The following is a 17461-nucleotide window of genomic DNA, read 5'->3' as shown; positions in this document are numbered from 1 at the left end:
CCAGACATGTATGAAAACATTCTGAAAGGCCAGAGAGAAAAAGCGTCCTTGCCTTTGATTTAAGACAAAGGATTTTTCAAAACAATAACTGAAATAGAAAGTTGGACTTGGTCAGTTTTGGAGGTTTGAGGCTGGGATAAAACTTTAGGCGGAGCTGGTCCTAGTCACAGGTGAGAAGAAGGCAGAGTTGGGCATTCTCCTTTCCCCACCTCCTATTACCCCTTTCTCCCTCTGACTTATGATGTCTCCTGTTCTGCTCCAGGTGGCAGGAGGCAAGTACTGGACCTTCGTTCCAAAGGCCTGAGCTTAAACTCCTCCTCTGCTATTTATCCCTCAGGTGAGTGGGAACAAACCACTTTGTTAAGCCTCCGTTTTCTCATCTATAACATGAAGATAAGAATACCAACTTCAGATAGTAATTGTGAAGATTAAACAAACTGTATGCGAAAGTGCTTTGAAAGGATTAACAACAAGAATTAGCATAGTAGCTAATATATCCTCAAGGAATGGCAATGAAATGCTGAGAAACACAGAAACTCTACACTAAAGCCTGGAAATGGAATGGCAAGTGGTGGAAGTTTTATTTCAGTGAGGTGTTTCTGTCAGACTGGGTCCTAAATTATAGTACATGTGAAGCTTCTTCCTCTGCCTGCAAAAAAGGCTTATCCAGCCCTGTTTGCCCAGATCCCCAGTTACTCACTCTAGCCAGGCTGGTCCCGGATGGAACTTTATAAGGGACGTACTTCCTGTAGATATGGCCAACTCTAGAACATGGAACGTCGAACATTTCTCCTCCACACATCCAAACCTAAAGAGAGGAAGTTTAAATGTATAAAAAAATCCCCATAAAATTTCATGCAAAAAAGGAATTATCAGTAAGATTCAAAAACATCTTAAAAATCTCTTCAAGTTTCAAAATGAATATTTTCTATTTATTATAAATGGGTAAACAAGAAAGGGAACCGTATTAAAAAAACCCACATTCATAAAAGTATAGAACCAAAATACTAGCATAATAATTTAATTGCCATAGACATCTTGGCATTATTTTTATTCTAGTAGAATTTTATTATAATTATTACACTGAACTGAAATTTAATGTCTAGACATCTTATTTATATAGATACTTGTTTTGACACTCTTGTGAAATTATTTGAAGAACATTAGAATTTAAATGTCAATTAAAAAATTTAAATGATAAAAAATGGAATTTCTAAAATAGATGAATAAATTAAGGAACACAGATGTACCCATACTTGAAGTCACATCTAGATTCTGAAATTTTCAGTAAAGCTCATCTTAAAAATTATAGTTGTACTCTAATTTTCCCCACCATTGGTTTTTTCTTAGGTAGAGAAAATAATTGGTTAGTGATGTGGACACAGGAAATATTACGTTTGAGCTTTGTGTTAAAATGCTGTGCTTACTTAGTAACAAAAATTAATTGGTTATATTTTATCATGACTACGTACTTAAACACACACGTAATCATGGTTTTATATCTAACAGACTGCTTGCTATAAAAGGACAAATTATCAAAACAAAAATCGAGCTTCATATAGACTAGATTTTTAGCTATTTTCATTTTAAGAAAAAGATGAAAAAGAGTTAGTTACTACAATGGTTAGTTTTATATGTCAGGCTCACTACAGTGTCTAGATATTTGGTCAAACATTATTCAGGATATTTGTATAAGGGTGTTTTTTTAAATGAGATTAACATTTAAATTGGTGGATTTTGAGTAAAGCAGATTACAATGGAGATGGATCTCATCTAAATAGGTCAAGGACTTAATAGAACAAAGACTAAGCCCTTCCAAGGCAAGAAAGAACTCTGTCAGCTGTCTGCCTGGACTGGAGCTTTAGTTTTTCTTTGGGTCTTCAACCTGCTGGTCTACCTCACAGGTTTTGGACTTACAAATCTTCTCAATTGTGTGAGTTAATTCACTGAAATAAATCTCTTTCTTTCTATACACTTCTTGTTGACTCTGTTTCTCTGAAGAACACTGACTAATACAGATGCATAGATTGCTTTAAAGTAGAACACTGAAAGGAAGAAAGAGAATTGTATATATCTTAACTTAAACTTGCTTCCAATTTCTTTTGTTAAGAGAAATGACACCCCATGGAAGACTGGTGAACAAATAGTCATTAGACTGAATGGAAATCCAAGGGGAAAGCAATTCAGTTATTAAAACAACCCCCAGTTGCTCTAAATGAGTTCAGGACTACTCATGGTATCAATTTTAACTTGATGGGGTATTTATTAATGTTTTGGATCAAAACATCAGAAGTATGCATGCATGATATGAACCCTACCACAATCTCCAATAAATCAAAATTCATGTCTCCTATAGACTACGTACTTCTAAGTCTTAAAATTATTCCCATCAGAAGTTTTTTTTTTATACACAAGTCAAATTCAGGAACTTATGTCCAGATTTTTTAAAGATAAATTCAGTGTTAAAAGAACTATAGAATCTCGTAACTCATGACTTCATATTGTCATTATTATCACTTAAAACATAAATCTGAGTATTCATGCCTCCATTTAAAATCCTTCAGTGGTTTTCTATCGCTGTTAGGGTAAAGTTTCAGTTCCTCCATAAAAGTTTCCAAGGCTGTCTGTTACCTGGCCTTTGATTATGTAACTCTAAATTGCCCTCTCTTGTCCCTAACTCTCTCCCCTTCCTGGGATATTTTTAATTCCTTAGGAAGCACCAAATTTCCCTCCCCAGGGCTGACTGCCATAAATTTTTCTCTCCAAAGAAATTCTCCATCCCTATTCTCCCCCCTACCCTTCCTTCCTCTTGTCTTTCCTCTTTATTTTCCAGATTTCAGCTTCACTATCACAACCGAGCTCCTAGACTTGGTTAGGACTTCTACTTTATATACTTTGGCATCACATTTCTCTTTTACATAATTCACTGAGTCAACAAATAAACAGTGAATGCTTACGAGGTGCTTGGCCTTGTTCACCATGCTGGAGCTATGATGTGTGAGCACTTCAAAGTTATGAGCACATGGAGCTTTCTTTGAAGTGGAGATTTAAGACAATTGCAATTAAGCAATTTATTTGTGTGTTTGCATCATGATTTGTGGAGTGTTTGTCTTCCCTCACTAGGCTATAATTTCCATAAGTATTTTATTCATTATTATATCTTTAGCTACTCAACTTCAGCTACTCAAATAAAAATTTGTTGAGTAGTTGATATGATCACCTCTTGTTTCAACTATACTACCACTTATGCAAACATTTTATGGCCCTTCCAATGTAATGGTGCTTCTTACAACCTCGGGGCCAACTTGCTTTTCACTCTAAGCACACCGAATGCATTGTTTCTAATTGTAGAGTTATTTTGGTTTCTATACCGCAGATATCACCAGGCACATCTTTATTTTTTTGCAGTCTTACAACAACAGTGCCTATTTCGGTAGTGTCATCCTGACACATTAGAGCAGCAGTTTCAAATGGTGTTCCATGAGAGTTTTTAAAACACGCAATACTTGACTATTTAGTCAGGGCACAGACTTCTTTTCCTTTAGATCATCAAATAAAAAATTTATAACAGCCAACACAAGAGTCGTCTGGTGTGAATGAATCAAAATATACCTATTTTTTGTCAATAGGCAAGAAATATATTTTTGTGTGTGCTGCAGAATATTACTAATTAGTGCATGTGTGACATGAGATGAAAAAGGTCGACAATCACTGCAGTAGAGAGGCATGTTTAGGTAATTAGGTGGGAACCTTATTCCTTTGGAAAACACATCTATTGTGGCATTTATCAAATCCTATATTTATTATAAAAGATGTAGTTCATATTTTTAAAAGATTTCTTGTTAGTATAATGTGATGATATTCTGAAAAATGTCTATGGCATTGTCATACTTCAATATTCAGTTCTTGGAGAAATGTGTTAGATTTATAAATAACGTGTCTTATTTTGACAACATAAATATTTTAAAGCAATGTTATCTTACCCATGATTGAACACAAAGCATTTTTCCCCATAATGTAGTTAAAATTGACTAAATAATTGAATGCTTGCTTTAGTTTTTAAATCACTTTCATTATCAGCCACACATTGGAATTTAGACTTAGAGAATGTTAAATTGAATGGAATCATACAATTATACTGGTCACACAGAATATGAAATTACTTTCAGTAGGAAATTGATTGTCAGGAGGATAATAAGAAAACATTACTATCAGATATAAGATGAAACATAATATACTATATGGATACAATCTAAATTCTCAAAAAATGTGTTAATGTATTCACTTGCAAAATGTGCTGTCTCTCTCATTTTTTTTCATACTTTATACCCCTTTCTCTGCTCAAGCTACTATGTGATCTTATCTTTTCCTCCAACACGCCAGTTATTCCCCCACCTCAGGGCATTCGTACTGACTGTTCCCTCTATCTGGGATTCTTTTCCAGACACATGGCTAACTCCCCCATCTCCTTCAAGTCCTAAATCCTAAGGACTCCTCCAAGTCCTTTTGCCCTAAATACTCTCTCATCCTGCACTCAGTTCTCATGACCCTACTTTGAAAAACATCTTATGACTAGGTAAACAATTACTTTGCTATTTATCTAGAAATTAAAATATTAATTGTTAACCTAAAAAGCTTTGGACTGTATATACTGAAAAGGGCCACGTCTGTCATGACACTGTTTTTCCCACTAGATGTAGTAAAGCCGTTCCTTTTGGCCTGACTTCTACAAAATGGTAACAGTTGAACCCGCATACATCTTTGCTTTGCTTCACTCTCATAAACTTGGGTTTTCAGATTATTCTTTGAGATCAGGAGAAAAGAAAAGTTTATTTTGATCTTTCCTGACTTCCTTTTCTATTTGTTGATTGGCACATACTAAACACAGACATTGGGCAATGTACCCATAGTCTTTAATGAAGATATGGTAGTTGTTAATCTCAGGGAAAAGCTCTGGTTTCTTAAGCTATTTGCATAGGATTAAGCTATTTCCAAAGTCAGAAATGCTGTGTTATGTCAGTATAGAAGATATTGTGCCCAATCTATTTTGCATTTAATGAACTTCAAGAGGTCCGGGTGGGGAATAGCGGAGCTTCAGAGGGGACGCTGCACAGATGATCACTACTTTGACGATGCTGTGTTTGTATTGCAGCAACTCTAAACTGTCTTAAAAACAGTGATTCTAAAACAGCGATTAGTGTGGAGCCTGGAACAGAAAAACGGATAGGTCGCTTTTTGGTTCATTGGAAAATTAAGTCTTGGGAAGGGAAGAATGGATTTAAACATTTTAATAGTGCTTTTTCAGGTAAAATACTATGGTTAAGGACAGACTCCCTCATTTCCTTTCATTCATTATGCTACAGTTTAGAAGGTGCATTAGAGGAAATATGTTTGCTTTTTACCATTATTTCCATATGCCTCCAGATTTTGTATCTAATTGCTTAAATTTCTGGATTCACCATCTGCTAAAAACAAGAAAAAGTTTTTTAAAAAAACTTTTGTTTATGAGAGAAGGTGAAGGGATTAGCCAAAGAGCACATATGCATAATTCATAGACGTAGACAACAGTGGGAAGGGAGGGTGGGGAATGAGCGCAGGCAGGCAAAAGGGGGAAAAACGGGGACATCTATAATAGAGTCAACAACAAAATTAAAAAAAATTAAAAGCTTTAAAAAATTGGCTTTCTGTAACGGAACCACATTTCTGTTCTTTAGGGAAATTTGCAAACGGAATTCTGCTTTGCTCCTGAGTTGGGCTGTCAATCATACCAGCTTCCTAATGGCAGGAGTGGGAACATGACTCAGGCCAGTCTAATGAAGTCTTCCCTTGTGGTTTCATCGGATCGAAATGACCTTTCTGTTGGTAAATTAGGAAATAAAAGCCTGAGGGTGGAAGGAGAGTCTGTCAGGGGGAACAAAGCCGACACACCAGAGGCAGGGGAAGACATGCAGAGAAAGGGTCCTGGTAGCCTCTGGGGCCCACTCATTTCCTTGACTTCTTCACGGTTGTGCACGTGAGCGTCCTGTCCCATTTTCCCTTTTCCTCTACGTTAGGCAATTGGGTTTCTATCTTCCAGTGAGCTAGAGAATCCACAGTAAAAAAACTTTTTTTTAACAGTGAAAGTTTCAGTATTTAGGAGAACCAAGGGTGTATTTTGAAAAAGCACAGCAGTCAAAACTATTCAGCTGAATACCATTATGACAAAAACTTTAGGGGAGTGAAGGGTTTTTAAAGCTTCGGTTCACAGTCAATTATTATTTTTTTTAGCAATATTCAGTACAAAGAAATGGCATCCAAATAAAGAAATTGGAGCACTTTTCAAAGATCATAATGGCATTTACATGTTATTTTTTTATCTTGAGGAGAAGTTGATATACTTTTATGATGTGAAATAATGGAAAGAACACTTTGGACTGGGGTTTGAATTGGGAAAGTTACTGCCTTTTATGCATCTCTTTTTCTTTTTTTTTGTCATCTCAGTTTCACCTTCTGAAAAGTTGTAGAAATGTGGCTCCTTCATAAGGTGGTTGTAAACACTAGGTTACATAATGCACATAGCACACTCATGTGGCACTTAATAGATGCTCAAGAATGGTGGCCGTATGGACACCATTAGTGGACAACTTTCAGTTTCTGGGATGGTGGGGACCATAGAGAGTGGTTATTGTATATCCACATGTTGACCTCTATGAGAGGGGTCAGGTCTATGACAACAGGCAAGTTTGTGAATGTGTGTGGGGGGCGGAGAAGAGAAGGACTGTATCCTCAATTGTGGCTCTCACAGTCTGGGGAGGAGGAGGGAGTTGTGGACCTTGTCTAGTGTTGCTTGTTGACCTTGATGTAGAATGTAAAAATCAAATCCTTAGACCTCTACAGTTGATGTGTGTATATACTATGAGGTTTTCTATGGTATTGTCACTAAGATATGGGTGAGGGGCTTAAGAATTGTATAGAGGGTTTTTTGTAACTTTCTATACAATTTTGAGATGGGGGCAAGCTGACTTGCTTTATATAAACTTACACACCAGGAGCATTAGAGTAATTGTATTATATTTTATTTTTCTTGTTAGAAGAAAATAGCAACTAGAAAAATACAAAAATTTGAAGAAAATCTCACTATTGAAAAAAGATTTCAATAGGAAGTCACATTGACCTTAATACAGATACTGAATGCTGCGTAAATTGTTATATCTTGCTCACTTTACAACTATCTATAAAAACGAACATAAAATTAAACAGGGAATTAGGAGAATGCCATCAGACATAAAGGAAGTAACTACTGGGAGGGATTCAGACTTGCCGCTAGGCTTATGTCTAATGGACATAAAATTTAACTCGAAAATGCTCTGTTACACCTGAGGTACCTTTTGCTGGGTAATTGAAATGAATCTCAGACTAGCTGGTGAGACATTTAGCAGCTGTTTCTGTTTATCTTTGAGTTTCTGAATGAGTTTAGAGTCATTTTAATATTTTCTTTGGAAGATCAATTCTGGGCATGTTGAATTAAAATGGTTATTTTTATGTCACCTAGGTAAATACTGCAGGGGGAAAAACCCACAGGAACAACGTCAGATACTTCCTTGTGTGCCTGAAGGTGCGCGGTGTGCAGAGAAAGGCTCCTGTCACATTTCAGACGCAAATTCAACCACACTTTGAGGTACTCTGCATGCTCAAAAGTTAGAAGAGGTCTCTAATAAAGCTGTCTCAGAAAAGCAATGAGAAGGTATATAAAATATTTTAGAACCATTCTTAGCATAAAAAGGATTTCTAATGAGCACTTCTTATAAGGCTGAATTTATTTCTAACAAAACCATTTGTACTAACTATTATGATAGTTTATAGAGAGATGGAGAGAGGGGAAAAAATCTACTTGTAAAATGAGGTTGAGCTGTCTTTTTGGGGAGGCAAATAAACTATTTTAGAAGTTTGAATTAAACACCCTGTGAGGTTTTTGTATTTTTCAGACACCTATGGAGAAAGTGGAAAATGCTCATTAATTAAAGCTTGTTATTCTATTTATCTGTTTTGCCTTATGAACTAGAAGCACTTTGTTTGACTCCCACTCACTCCAGATTTCATGTTACCACTATTGGGATTGCATTAAATTTATGAGGATGCTTAGGGAGAATTATCTTTATAAATTTTCATGTGTTTAAGCCGTTTTGTGTGTGCCTCAGTAGCCTTATAACTGCACTTCATGACTAGTTATGTAGGATATTTCTTAAGTTTATTCCTAGTTTGTTTTTTCCCTACTATTGTGCATGGTGTCTTCTTTTGGGGTTGTTATTTGTGTATGTAAAGGCTATTCCTTTCTGCATATTTATCTTTACTACCCCACACCTGCACAGACTTTCTACCCAGGCAACTCAACTTCTTATTGGTCATAGTAGTTTTTCAGCAGGTTCCCTGTATTGTACAGGTAGGTATATGGTGATATTATTTGCAATTAATGAAAACTTTTTCTCCTCCTTTCCAGTTTTTATATCTTATATTATCTCTTGTCTAACTGAATTACCTACTACCTCCAGAATAATATTAAGTAATATTTTCATGGAAAAACCATATTTTTATTCAGCTGGCTGATGGCTTTTGAGTTGATAAGCACTATACACATGCATAGCAATATTTTATTTATTTTTCTAAATATTTTATTTATTTATTTTTAGACAGAGGGGAAGGGAAGGAGAAGGAGAGGGAGAGAAACATCAATGTGTGGTTGCCTTTCATGTGCCCCACTGGGGACCTGGCCTGCAACGCAGGCATGTGCCCTGACTGGGAATTGAACCAGTGACACTTTGGTTTGCAGGCTGGTGCTCAATCCAATGAGCCACACCAGCCAGGAGTATAGTAATATTTTAGTCATGATAAGTATTAAATATTCTGTTCAAAACAAATTTCGAGGTTTACCAAATGCCTTTACCTATGGAGGTGACTATATTCTTTCAAATGTATTATTAATGTGTATTACATTAATGTTGTGTTACGCAGTTCAGTACTGAAACACATCCATGAAAGCTGCACTAACTTTGGTGTATTAGTGTTTGGAAATCTTTTATTATTTTTTTAATTTTAGTATTTACAAGTAAAATATGTCTGCATTTTTGAAATTTTGTGCTATCTTGGCCAGAGTTTGCTATTAATATTATGCTAGTTTTATAACCGGTTCGGAAGACTTTTTTTCTTTTCTGACATGAGAGGAGCAGAGGAGATGGGATGCCCTCCTTTGTGTTGCTTTGACTATGACCTTCGCTTCAGTGATGGTACCTGTTTCTTCTTCATTATGTCCCGACTGCTACACTGTCTTTCTCACCTATTTGCCTTGTCTTTCGATGTTTTGCCTAATCTCATAAAGTTCAGCATTTCATATTATCTTATAGACTCAATGACTTCATTAATATTTTCCAAAAATTTCTAACCAGGTGTAGCAACATTGTTTTGGTGAGTTTTCTTCATTTCTCCTGGTCCTGTCTTCTTTTTTCTTGTATTTCTCTGTGCTACTTCCTTTAAAAATTATTATTATTCATCTTTGAATAGAGGGGATTATCCTTACCAATTATTCACCCAATGATGCAAAATTTGTGTATAATTGAATCATTTTAGGCTTTTATTTGTCTGCATCCAATAAAGATTGGCTGTTGCAAGGCTGCTATTGATACTGAGTATCTTGCCTCTGATCTGCCTCACTAACAGGCTGCTTCCTACACATATGGCTGGTCTGGTAACACCTCTTCTGGAACTGTCCCCAACCTCCCATTTGCTGCTTCTCTTGTGTACTAAACTCAATCCAGGGAAGCTCTGGCCATCAGCAATTGCACATGTTGCTATTATTTCAAACAAGTGATTATGGGTTTCCCCTTAGGATGTGCTGATTACTTGGAAAGTGGAGATATGCTGACTTCAAGTGAGAGTTGTAGCTGGGATCATTCCATCTTCCTGTCCCCTGTTGTAACATCATTGATTTTACCTTCACTTCCTTGATAACCTTCTTTATATATTTTGGATGGGGAATAAGACCTATGATAATTTGTCAAAGAAACAGGGTTTGGATTTTTTGTTGTTCTTCTTCTTTCTTATTCTCCTTTTTGTTTTGAGTGATCTCTAAGGGGAGATGCTTGTCCATTTTAAAACTGTAAATATATTATAATTATTTAACACTCAGTTGTTGAACTATAACTGCACTTAAATATTTTTTTGTTTGATGGCCATGTACCTTGTAGAAAAATGTTGAATTTAACTAATTTGTGGGCTTACTATTTTTGGTTTTCCAAGTACCAATAAATAAAATCCAGGTTCATTCTTGAGAAGCTCCAAGTGATGATGAGCTCTAGAATATCTGGTTTACTGAGCCATGGCAATCTTAGATTGTTGGATCTTTTCTCGTTTGATTAGGAACTGAGCATTCTGTACTCCATGATTAGTCCCTGTTGTGTATATTCAATTTTTGTTGAATAATTGGTGCATTTTGAAGATAGTAAAGTTTAAATTTTCCATTAAATCATAACAAGAGAAGTCGGCCTTCATATTTAATAAAAATCAGATAGGCAGAAACTACATTGCCTTTTTAAAGTAGTTTCATGATAGTGACAGTAGCCACTTTTTCACCAAGGGGGAAAAAACTCTATTTTTCCAGCTAAGGGAAATTAGGCTAATGGTTTTGAGAGAAAACCTGAATTCTAATTGTCACTTTGATATTAAGTAAAATCCTTTTACTTATAAAATAGAAATTATATTTTTTACCTTGCATTAGTGTTGAGTGGGATTAAAATTAAATTCAATGGTTTAAGTGCTAACTCATTACTTGTTCTTGTTAAGGGACCAGATAATATTATTACCACCAGAGGAAGAATAGAATGTCCAGAGCTTTGGGACACAGCTTCATGTAAGGATTTTATAAGTCATAAAGGAATAGAAATTATAATTCATAAATGGGTAGAAAGTAAACAATCTGTGTATTAAAATCTCAGATTTACTTGAGTCCCTTTAAGCTATATAGGCTTAATGGTGTGTGGCAGAATTATAACTTGAAACATTCACTTGGTTATGCTCAATGTGTTATCCACCTTCTATTTTTACTCCAGAAGCATTTTCTTTTCCAGTCACACCAACATAGAAGCAAATATTTAAAGAAACCCAGAGGCTTATTTTAAGATTGATTTTTTTTTCCTTTAGAGACTACATGAGATTGGGCCTGGGGAAGGAAAAAGATGTGACAAGTAGTGAAGAAAGGAAATGGTCTGTAGGACCAGGGTGCAGAGGAGACGAGACACCACAGCCAACTCTCTCCAGACTCATCACGCTAGACACTGGCCATTCAAAACCCATGGGTACCTACCTGTGAGCCTGCTGACACAGGTCAGGCCACTGGGACCCCTGGGTAGGGATGAAGCCCAGGAGGGACAGCTAAACCTAGACCAGATCCTGAATGAGGGGGAAATTTGCCTTTTTGACAACATAACAGTGAACTGCCTCTGAGCGTTTCCTATCTCTCTCTAGACAGAAGGTTTTTGACAGGAAGGACTGATCTCTGTTCAATCAATTTAATGTATTAACCATTACTCTCCATTCCTTCCATAAACATATTGAATTGCATTCATATTATAGTGAACCCATGCTGAATACATGTTCTGTCAAATACAATTGGAATTTTTTGTCTACAATAGTTAACTTACATGATTACTTCAAAGGCAGTGAGTTCATTTCTTTCCAAATGTGATTATGCTAGTTTTTCAAAAATGGTAATTATGTAATTTAATTAAATACCACTTAAACTGATGAAATATGGTTATGAAAAGAGAAGGAATTTTTGGTCATGTCAAAACTAATTCAAGTAGTTAGAAAGGTTTGAGTTGTTAAAAACTGCTGTCAAATTAGATGTGGGCAAAGTAACAATAAAAGGTTAAGTAAAAATCATTAAAAATTCAGAAGGATTTTATTATTGCATTAAGATAAACTCTTATTCTGATTTACAAGAACCCAAACTCGAACTCACAGATAACGCACTAGGGGTGTGGTTTATGCTCCCCGACTTCAGTGCAGTTGGTGGACCCACACAAAGAGGGGCTCTTCTGCATTAGAAAATTGGTGACTAAAAGTCCATTTTTCTGTTTTACTTTAGATGAAATTCTTAACATGTTTTTTTGCTTGAATTGCTCTTTATGTTTAATGGGTGAAATATTCATCTCAATTCTACTTGATCCAATGGCTTCTACCAGGTTTCCTTTGCATTTTTGTGCAGAATCTAGCTTGCATGGTTCATGGACTCCTGGTAAAGGTTGCTGATTAATATTTGTAGAGAAGATAAACAAATTTCTCAGCAACAGAGCGAAGTCTGACTGGTTAGTTAAAATTGCTGCAATAAATAGGCACAGAAGTGGAAGTATAAATTCCTATGTTCTGGGATATAAAGAGAGACACTATTTAAATTGGTTTGCAGTGTACATTGAGGCAGGAAGGTTAGGCATGTAATTGATGGAAGGTTTCATGGTGTATGGTTCAGCTTGTTCATTTGATTTGTGTGGTAATTAGGAACAATTGTGAACTTGTAGGAGGAGAGAATAAAGCAACTCAGGGAAAAATGAATGAAATGTGGAGGTAGATTAAAAGAGGAGAAAGAGTAGACAAAGGGAGGGTAACAAAGAGGCTCTCGTATATATCCTAAGTTATGACTGTGTGTATGGAAATAAAATATATTCCAAACAATACTGAGGACAAGTAATGGTGGCAAATTAATTCTCAAGCTGCTACTGAAGAGTAAGTTCCTTCACAGTGGGACTTTTCTTACATTTATCTTTGAATCTCAAGAGCTTAGTGCAGAATTGGCACATTGTAGTCAATAAATAAATGTCTGTTAAATGACTTAATGACCGAAGAGCTGAAAGATTGTGAGACATAAGTCAAAGTTTTCTTAAATGTCTGAACATTAAGCTCAGTGTGTGGGAAGGACAGCAGCAGAAGACAAAGGTGATCGTGGTGTGCAATACTTCACTAAGAGTGGTTTTTGAAATAGGCTGTGTGGGGCTGACAGGTTTGGTAGACTCACTCCAGGACATCTTGTCCCACATTAATCTCATCTGGAGCCATGAACAATTCTCTACAGCTAAGGTTGGTGATTAAGAACTCTTCCTAGACTATAAAATGGCCCAAGAAATATTGGATCATTGTGGAACCATACTGATAAGCTCCTGGGGCTGAAGAAGGGCAGCCCAAACCTAATTTAAGGCTCTTCTACACAGATCTAAACTTTATGTTCCATGCCAGAGAATTCTGTGGAATAGAGTCAGTCAGTCCATGGGCTTCATTCTAAATTTTGTGGTGCCTGATTGGTGTTTTTTGCTCACTTTTATTTTCTGAGAAGAGCTTTTAGCAATTGGCGGACAGATCTTTTGAAAATGCTAACATTTGGACTTTGATCTTTGGAAAATGGATATGAAAACACACTCTGGAAAATCAGAGACTCAATGATTTTAACATTATTTCAGCAACTTAAGTGGTACACAATATTTAAAGATGTGGGTTATCTCTTTTATGCCACACTGTGCTGGCTGTGTTGATTTCCAGGTGCCATTCTAAATTGAGTACCTGGACCAATGCCTGACACAAATTAGATGCTCCATAAAAGCTTGTTGAATGACTGACTAAATGTTTCTACTCCCAAGCAGTTGCTGGCTGACCTAGCAACATTTGGAAGGACAGCTGGATAATTCTGGGCGATCTAGGAGTTCAGATTCATACTAAACCATACTAACAATGGGGCACAGTGCAGACAGATTATTTTTCTGGAGAGATCTTTTCCTCAATGGACCCTTGAAAATTACACTGTTGGCTTTTATGCTGTGGTATTAAATTTACTCATTTAATTAGATGTTAGAAGAAGGAAGGAACAATTTTTAGAGAGGAAAAGAATTGAGGAACACTTTTAATCAAATACTGTTTGAACCAAAATTAAGCCCTTTATATAAAGCAGAGCTCTCTGGAAATACTTTTATACGGTGATGGAATATTGTCATCAATTCTGGTGCATTGATTCTTTGGTTGAAATGTGAAAAACTAGCAAAGATGTCTGATAAGGACCCTAGATGGAAATCTTTTGAATTAGAGCTTTTAAGTTCTAGACTTCAAATACTTTCTATATTATGGTATGAGATACACTAGTGAACTCTCAGTTATCCACACATTTCCCAAAGCTTAAGTGCTGACCAGTGTATATCTTGAAGTGTTTTATGCTGTAAAATTAATCACAATTTATGGAATATGTCCAAAAATGCAGACATTTGATTTTTCACTTTTATTTTAAATGGTATTGTGTAATACCATTTAACCCAGATTTTGTATATAATTCTTTTGATTCTTTTCACACAGAGAAAATTCTTATTACTCCAATGATAGTTCTATTAAGCTTGTTTAAGTTTGTCCTCCTTGTGTTACAAATGCTAATAAGGAGGGACAGGAACCCCAAGGTCATCACACAATAGTGAGAAGAATGAAGGGATATGTCTAAAACGAGACCCTGTACAACATGACATAGTTGTCACCGAAGAAGCTGCCTTCCCAACCAAGCAACCCAGGGCAATTTAGTCCTGAACTCACAGCACTGTTGCCATGGTTTCTAGACAAAGTCGACAGGGCTGCATTCCAATTATATCTGTCAGAATGACAGATAACTAAAATATTGAAAATGGGGTAATGAAATCTCAGGTCACCCAGAAGAGATGCGATAGTTACAAGTGACAGAGAAGTGAGAGATGCAAGTTTAGGTGGGTTCAGAAAATACCTTTGTGATTTCACATACAAATGTATATTCTGCAAACTCTCCTGCTGTTCAATGGCAAGTTTATCCACCATTCAGTTCATTATTCAAAACCAGGCATCATCTGCTTAATAGACATGTTCTTTACAATATTTTAAACTTAAAGAATTCATGCATTAAGAGAATTTAAGAAAAAATTTTCTTGAGCGGTGAAAATAAAAAGAATCCCTTGAATTCTGATGATAGTGCAGACACAGCAATGCTATTTTTATCTTTAATGCTTCCGGTTGAAGGCGTTATTGTAAACTTTGCACCCAGCTTTAGTCAATATCTGCTGACCAGCGGTATTTTGCCAGGGGCGTCAGGAAGTTGGTTGCTTTGCTATTAGACTACAATGGAGACACTTGCTTCTGTTCAATGAGAGGAGCAATTAGGTAGAGATCAGTGGATTTTAGAATGCTGTTGGTTGGTATGACTTGGGTGTCAGAGATTCACGTTTCTGCATCTCTGCAATTAAGCAGAAATGGAGCATTTTAATCCCTAAGTGACAATGGGTCATTTATTCAATCTTTAAAAGTTAAAAATAAGTTAATCTAAAATCTTTAAAACTTAAAAAATCTCAGTTTCTCCATCAGTAAGTAGAGTAATAACTAGGTCTCAGGGCTGTGATTCCAAATTAGATAATGCATATAAAACACTTAGCTCAGCATCTGGTTCATACCACAGGTAAAGGTAGCAGATACTATTTCTATCATTATTACTCTATTATTATTACCTCCTATTATAGATAATGTGACAGTGTGCATCTATAATGGAGAAACCCAAATGACACTGGTAAATGCAAGGATTTAAAACCATGTATTTATAAGAAGGTTAAGAAAAAAGGTAGTTTACGTGTGACATTAGATGTATCTGGAAGATGGTAAAGGAAAAGCACTAGATTGATAAATGGTATTTCAAGGATTACTGGCAGCATAGTGAGATAGAAAATTCTAGATGTCTTGAAGCCTCAGTCATGCCTCCTGAGTACCCCTTTGTGGGTATTTATTTTGTGACACTTTGAGGACAACATATCATTTCTGTTAACACATTGAGTATAGCTGTTACAATTCCATAAAAATCAGTTTTGATCATTTTTTATACATCAGTTCAAAAAGTTTAGCTGTGTTCCTAAGTTTGACTTATGCTATATTCAGAATACATTTTTTTTTGCTCAGCAAGAATTGATTTCATTTCACAATGGAAATAATTAGGAAAAGCTGATTTATTATACTTAATAAGAGATTTCTATAAGATAAATCTCGCAAGAATCAATGTTTCCTCTACATAAAGAGGAACAGTGATAATGTAAAAAGTGTTTTTTTCTGGTTTGAGACTGCTTTCAGGAAAAAATCTTTTGCAGGTTGGCAGTACAACCTTTTGCACAGTTTATTTTGCTCTGTTTATGTTGTCTTCACATGTTGTGGTAAAGTTTTCTCATTTATAAACCCTAAAATCTGATATTCTACCATAAACATATATGTGATCAAGTATATCATTTTACTGAGTGTTTATGACCAAAGCAAGTAGATACCTGGGCAATGTCAGATAAAAATAATTTAAAATGTTTGCTTATTTTGCAATTACATAAAAATAGCCTTCATTTGTGATTCATCATTTGAAAGTACTCTTTTGTTACTGAAATTTTGGAATAACTGGTTATGATAAAAATGTACAGTGCTATTTCTAGAACAAATAGAAAGGGCAAGAGCTCCAATAAATTTAACTTCTTTCATCTTTATTCTTCTATCCCTATTTTCTAAGCGCTTCAGAACAAATGCACTTGTCAGGGAGCAGCAGCTCTGAGGGTAAAAAGCAAGTTTCCAACCTGCAAATGGGATCTTGAATTATTTCTACTATGCATTTTTTAATGGCATGGCTCCGTCTCACTGAAACATCAGAAGGAACTAGCTTATCTCACCCCAAAGCTGGCTTGGGAAAGCAACATGTCTATTTTCATCCTGTCATCTCACAAAACGAAATAATGACATTCTATCGGGCTCATCAAAATTCTGTAGACATAGTGTGAAGAGGGTCTTGGCGGCTTACCTTAAAAGAGATTTCATACTGTTCTCCTCCCCAGATTTCTAAACCTGGATCATAGCCACCTAACTCCCAAAACCATTTTCGGTTCACAGCAAAGAGACCTCCAGCCATAACAGGAGACCTGGAAATGAATAAAATAATCTTTAAAGGATGATGAACATCAAGGGCAATGGTGTTTTGTTTGAAAAAAAAAAGAAGCAAATTCAAGGTATTTTCAGTGGTCAACTGCATCAAGTTTTTTGGCACTAGTTTTCTGTAAGTAGTTGTAAGGCTGGCTCTCGTATGGTCTGTAATTGCTCTTGGAATTCTCACAAGCTTTAAACTTGGCAGTTCAGGTTGTAATGCCACTAATGCCCTGTAGAGGCACACTTGCACCCTAGGTTTATCATTAGAGAGACATACATGATTATTAGTGACTGATATATTGAGAAATGTCACTCAATTTTATGGCTTTTCCTCAAAGTGAAAGGGACATTATTCTGTAAGACAGATAAAAGTATAGAAATTGTTGTAGACAATATGCCAAAGCTGGAATTTAAACTAGTTCCTTTCTGCTTAATTATATATATTTTTAAGGCTTTCTCTGCCTTTCCAAGAGATATTTCTTTTGGTCACAAAAAATAATTATTT

At 35.8% G+C, this 17461-nt stretch overlaps 1 protein-coding gene across 1 annotated transcript in view; it reads right to left on the bottom strand.

Annotated features, from left to right (window-relative positions):
- The window catches only part of GALNTL6 (polypeptide N-acetylgalactosaminyltransferase like 6), an 872151-nt gene that overhangs the window by 72996 nt on the left and 781694 nt on the right, over window positions 1–17461 (bottom strand). The window contains exons 7-8 of the mRNA XM_037155041.2: window positions 16835–16952; window positions 701–808 (exon numbers count right to left, since the gene is read on the bottom strand). Of these exons, the coding sequence (XP_037010936.1) occupies window positions 701–808; window positions 16835–16952 (226 nt within the window). The remainder of the gene's footprint in view (window positions 1–700; window positions 809–16834; window positions 16953–17461) is intronic.

This window comes from Artibeus jamaicensis, unplaced genomic scaffold (genome assembly GCF_021234435.1).
Source record: "Artibeus jamaicensis isolate MK-2021 breed Jamaican fruit bat unplaced genomic scaffold, CSHL_Jam_final scaffold_537, whole genome shotgun sequence".
Taxonomy (NCBI): Eukaryota; Metazoa; Chordata; class Mammalia; order Chiroptera; family Phyllostomidae; genus Artibeus; species Artibeus jamaicensis.
This window is presented reverse-complemented; position numbering and strand designations above follow the sequence as displayed.